The following is a 6,000-nucleotide window of genomic DNA, read 5'->3' as shown; positions in this document are numbered from 1 at the left end:
GTGAGTTTGAGGGAGGAAATGGGGAGTGATGGGGACACAGACTCAAGACACCACTCCTGTTCATAACCTCAGGGCAGTGAGGTAGAGGCTAGTTTGTGAGCCCTGTGCTGTGTTCTTATGGAGCTGCCAACTGTCTGTGCTGTGCCTCAGGCCCCTCCTCCTCTCCACACCTCTATCGTGCCGTTGTTCACACAGCTGTCTGACACACACACACACACAGTGTGTGGAGTGTTAGCCTCGTCAAATAGGCTGTGTGTGTCACGCGTCAGAAATCAATCTGCATAAACACCTGGGTCTGCCTGCCCCGCACTAACGATGATTGGACGACCGGTCGAGTCAGGCCACACCTCCAGAGGAAATGATTGGCAGGGTGAGGCCGGTGGGTGGAAAGGAGGTGGACAGTGTGTACTGCTGTTGCCAGTCAGATAGAAATGCAGACTTGACTAGGGTCTGCGTTCCAAATCACACCATATTCACTCTATGGGCCCTGGTCAAAAGTAATGCACTAAATAGGGAATAGGGTGCTATTTGGGACACAAGCTAGAAGAACATGGGAGCAAACATTCAAACGAACCGAGGCAACCAACCAACCTGAAGCAAACCATCGACATGCTTTCCTTTCCACCCCCTCAACAATTTGCTTTAAACAGTCATGAGGGCTTTTTTCATTCTGTAGGAGAGACCCTGCCTTGAACCTTAAAGAAAGCAGAACATTTTACAACTACGGTAAGGAGGCGAGTGAGGGTGGAGGGACGGGGGGTTGAGACAGTCGGCCCTTCAGACCAGCAGTTCTGTGGGCTGTCTGCAGGTTTAAGTACTGCCAGGGTCTTGAGAAAGGAGGGGGGAATGAAGGTAGTGATGGAGGGGAGGATGCTGTATTCCTGTCACTGTGGAAATACTCCCCCAGCGGGACTATAACAGACAGGCTCTCAGCAGGGCAGGAAATGATTCAGAGAGATCAGGACGGAGACAGAGAAGGAGAGAGGGATGAAGGAGGAGGGTGGAGGGGAGGATGCTGTATTCCTGTCACTGTGGAAATACTCCCCCAGCGGGACTATAACAGACAGGCTCTCAGCAGGGCAGGAAATGATTCAGAGAGATCAGGACTGAGACAGAGAAGGAGAGAGGGATGAAGGAGGAGGGTGGAGGGGAGGATGCTGTATTCCTGTCACTGTGGAAATACTCCCCCAGCGGGACTATAACAGACAGGCTCTCAGCAGGGCAGGAAATGATTCAGAGAGATCAGGACTGAGACAGAGAAGGAGAGAGGGATGAAGGAGGAGGGTGGAGGGGAGGATGCTGTATTCCTGTCACTGTGGAAATACTCCCCCAGCGGGACTATAACAGACAGGCTCTCAGCAGGGCAGGAAATGATTCAGAGAGATCAGGACGGAGACAGAGAAGGAGAGAGGGATGAAGGAGGAGGGTGGAGGGGAGGATGCTATATTCCTGTCACTGTGGAAATACTCCCCCAGCGGGACTATAACAGACAGGCTCTCAGCAGGGCAGGAAATGATTCAGAGAGATCAGGACTGAGACAGAGAAGGAGAGAGGGATGAAGGAGGAGGGTGGAGGGGAGGATGCTGTATTCCTGTCACTGTGGAAATACTCCCCCAGCGGGACTATAACAGACAGGCTCTCAGCAGGGCAGGAAATGATTCAGAGAGATCAGGACTGAGACAGAGAAGGAGAGAGGGATGAAGGAGGAGGGTGGAGGGGAGGATGCTGTATTCCTGTCACTGTGGAAATACTCCCCCAGCGGGACTATAACAGACAGGCTCTCAGCAGGGCAGGAAATGATTCAGAGAGATCAGGACGGAGACAGAGAAGGAGAGAGGGATGAAGGAGGAGGGTGGAGGGGAGGATGCTGTATTCCTGTCACTGTGGAAATACTCCCCCAGCGGGACTATAACAGACAGGCTCTCAGCAGGGCAGGAAATGATTCAGAGAGATCAGGACGGAGACAGAGAAGGAGAGAGGGATGAAGGAGGAGGGTGGAGGGGAGGATGCTGTATTCCTGTCACTGTGGAAATACTCCCCCAGCGGGACTATAACAGACAGGCTCTCAGCAGGGCAGGAAATGATTCAGAGAGATCAGGACTGAGACAGAGAAGGAGAGAGGGATGAAGGAGGAGGGTGGAGGGGAGGATGCTGTATTCCTGTCACTGTGGAAATACTCCCCCAGCGGGACTATAACAGACAGGCTCTCAGCAGGGCAGGAAATGATTCAGAGAGATCAGGACGGAGACAGAGAAGGAGAGAGGGATGAAGGAGGAGGGTGGAGGGGAGGATGCTGTATTCCTGTCACTGTGGAAATACTCCCCCAGCGGGACTATAACAGACAGGCTCTCAGCAGGGCAGGAAATGATTCAGAGAGATCAGGACTGAGACAGAGAAGGAGAGAGGGATGAAGGAGGAGGGTGGAGGGGAGGATGCTGTATTCCTGTCACTGTGGAAATACTCCCCCAGCGGGACTATAACAGACAGGCTCTCAGCAGGGCAGGAAATGATTCAGAGAGATCAGGACGGAGACAGAGAAGGAGAGAGGGATGAAGGAGGAGGGTGGAGGGGAGGATGCTGTATTCCTGTCACTGTGGAAATACTCCCCCAGCGGGACTATAACAGACAGGCTCTCAGCAGGGCAGGAAATGATTCAGAGAGATCAGGACTGAGACAGAGAAGGAGAGAGGGATGAAGGAGGAGGGTGGAGGGGAGGATGCTGTATTCCTGTCACTGTGGAAATACTCCCCCAGCGGGACTATAACAGACAGGCTCTCAGCAGGGCAGGAAATGATTCAGAGAGATCAGGACGGAGACAGAGAAGGAGAGAGGGATGAAGGAGGAGGGTGGAGGGGAGGATGCTGTATTCCTGTCACTGTGGAAATACTCCCCCAGCGGGACTATAACAGACAGGCTCTCAGCAGGGCAGGAAATGATTCAGAGAGATCAGGACTGAGACAGAGGAGAGAGGGATGAAGGAGGAGGGTGGAGGCTGGCACTAGGCCGGGAGGTTGGCGCTATGCTGGGAGGTTGGCGCCAGGCCGGGAGGTACGGGGATAAATGAACATGGAGGCTGTTTGGCTAGGATGCCGTGCCAAACGTAAACTACAGCCGGACACTCCAGTGTAAGATGTTATTATACGTGTTGGGGTTGTCTTTGAAAATACAACATTTGTTCTCTAGGTTTCTATGACAGGTCTGTAATGACTTGACAGACAACCGTGTGTGTGTGTGTATGTATATAGAGGACTTTATACCCCCTCGCTGGGTGTTACATTCTGAGCTGTTTTTGTTCAATATGGCCAGACAGAACATGAAAATATGAAACTATCCTATCAACCTCAGCTTAATGGGATCTGCTTAAAGCTACAAATATACTAAAATAACTTTGCTCTCACAAAAAGACATGGAAAGGATAAATAAATGAGGACTATGTTTCTGTTCCAAGATACGAGGGTCAGGAAAGGGGTTGGAAGTTATTAGTTCATTGTTAAGTTTTTCTCTTCAAGTCATTCTCCCCCTCAAGCCAAAATCAGGACTCCATTTTGGATTGAATGGATTTTCCTGTTTGCTGGCTACCTGCACCAGCCTGGGTAATTTCAAATTCCTAAATTATGTCAGGAGCCATTTTGGATCAAGTATGTTCTCTTGTTTACCAGCTGCCTGGTCTATTCTCCTCAATCATTCACCCAAGCTTAAATCTGGACTCCATTTTGGATTTAATGTGCTAGTTTCATGTTAGCCAGTTTCCTGGCCCAGACTCTATTTTACCTCAAACTCAGCGTGTTTGTGGATGTCCTCGGCTCTCTGTCGGCTCAGGATGAACTCAGCCTCATTGGCCACCCGCACCAGGTGGTCCTTCATGGTGTGGCTCAGTAGCCTGAGAGAGAGGAAGGACAGAGGAAGACATTTCATACCATCAACAGAACTGTATCAATTTGTAATCAGTGGGAAAAAAATTATTACTGATTTGAATAATTGAATTATGTTCAGATTAAGATTAAGATAAGGTAAGGTAAGGTAAGGTAATAAAACTGGTGGAAGACATACAAAAAATATTATTATTTAGTAAGTGGTCAAACAAAGTTAATTCATTGACTAATAGGTGATAGGTTGAAAGCTGTTCAATCAGGTTTTCATACACCATACACACTGCACAAACAAGCTCTCACAATGTGCTACAATATGAGTGCTGCAGTCCCTGAACATGGAAGACCTCCCCTTTAATGACCGTATAACATCCATAAAATGGAAGGCCTCCCCTTTAATAACCCTATAACATCCATAAAATGGAAGGCCTCCCCTTTAATAACCCTATAACATCCATAAAAAGAGGAAAATTAAGCATGCAAAATTAGCAGGAAATGTGATTAGGACAAGACACAGACACACACACACAATCCCTTTAACTCTGACCTAACATGTGCTAATTGATTTGTTAATGATATGCATCTGACACAGGGGGAACCTTTGCTCCTGTTGCTACATATGTAGCCAATCCACCCCCTTCCTCTTATCTAAGCTAATAAAACATTAATGTGTGTGTGTGTGTGTGTGTGTGTGTGTTTGTGTGTGTATAGGGGCCAGAGAGGCCACTCACTGGCCCCAGAGGTCAGGCCTGTGCAAAGTGGAACAATAACAGGCTAGGGGCCGGGCCTGGGGCCTGTAACCCAAGCCTGCTGTTTCAGAGCAGGGCAACGGGGGAGCGGAGGTGCCTGGGCCTCTGTAGCCTCTCAAACCCCCGGCCCCTGGCCCAGCCATCAATAACCTCAACACTCTCTTTATGACGCCTTACTCTACACTCTTTCACACACAGGCAGGCACACACACATAAAACCATGTACAGACACACACACACGAATATAGTACGTGCGCACACTTGGACAGACACATACTTCTTACACCCAAACCCCTCTCTCACACACACACACACACACACACACCTCTAAACAGGGAGTTGATGGGGTATAGTCACTGAGACCCAGTTCTAGATTACAAAGCAGCCTCTCTGGAGTGGATTACAACCTCCTCATCCTCTAATCATTCCACTTTTCTTCCTCCTCTATCCTACTCCTTCCCTCCTCCTGCTTCTCTTCCACCTCTTCTTCCTCTCCTTCTCTCTCTTCGATTCTCTCCTCCTCCTTTGTCTCCTCCTCTTCTTACTACTTGTGTGTGTGAGCTTGTGTATGTGTGTGTGTGTGTTTGAGGAAGTCCATCAGTGGATGCATTAACATTATCCTAGATTAGCGTTCGGTAATTCTCCAGCCCGGGGGATCGTTAATGTAAATCCAGGACCTCTAACTCCAAATTGATGGGAGTTGTTTGGTCCCAGGAGTGATATGGGAATGCTGATCCTGGATAGTACGGACAGCAGAAGGGACATGGAGAGGGACAAGGAAGATGGGAGATTTCCCAAGCGTCATGAGGAGTCAGGGATTGCAGTCACCCCTGTCACCCTCCCTCCGGGACAGGCAGGTATTGACAGAGCCTTGAACTCTATACGGCTCCCCTCAGTGCCACAGATCCTCTTTACTCCAGTATGGATTTCTCTCTTCAATAGAGGCCCTAATGGTGACCGTGAGGGCCTGGAGCCTCGAGGGCCAGGGGCCGCGCTACGGATCGGCCAGAGTGGGACATAATGAAGTGGTGATGGTCGGAGCGGGTCGGACAGTGTGTGTCCGCGTGCGTGTCAGAAAACGTACCTGCCCTCGTTGACCAGCTCGATGAAGGCCAAGCCTGCGTTCTTCTGGATAGAGTTCTGCCACTCCTGAAACACAAACACTGGGACATTAGTAACAACACAGAAACCACATACTGAGACATGAGCAACAACACAGAAACCACATACTGGGACATGAGCAACAACACAGAAACCACATACTGGGACATGAGCAACAACACAGAAACCACATACTGGGACATGAGCAACAACACAGAAACCACATACTGGGACATGAGCAACAACACAGAAACCACATACTGGGACATGAGCAACAACAC

The 6,000-nt window shown here is 49.6% G+C and overlaps 1 protein-coding gene across 5 annotated transcripts in view; it reads right to left on the bottom strand.

Moving 5' to 3' along the window:
* The window catches only part of LOC110533189 (lipopolysaccharide-responsive and beige-like anchor protein), a 388,104-nt gene that overhangs the window by 236,274 nt on the left and 145,830 nt on the right, over nucleotides 1–6,000 (bottom strand). For all 5 annotated transcript variants that reach the window (XM_036933632.1, XM_036933634.1, XM_036933635.1 and 2 more), the window contains exons 35-36: nucleotides 5,703–5,767; nucleotides 3,772–3,880 (exon numbers count right to left, since the gene is read on the bottom strand). In XM_036933632.1, coding sequence (XP_036789527.1) covers nucleotides 3,772–3,880; nucleotides 5,703–5,767 — 174 coding nt within the window. The remainder of the gene's footprint in view (nucleotides 1–3,771; nucleotides 3,881–5,702; nucleotides 5,768–6,000) is intronic.

This window comes from Oncorhynchus mykiss, chromosome 10 (genome assembly GCF_013265735.2).
Source record: "Oncorhynchus mykiss isolate Arlee chromosome 10, USDA_OmykA_1.1, whole genome shotgun sequence".
Lineage (NCBI taxonomy): Eukaryota > Metazoa > Chordata > Actinopteri > Salmoniformes > Salmonidae > Oncorhynchus > Oncorhynchus mykiss.
This window is presented reverse-complemented; position numbering and strand designations above follow the sequence as displayed.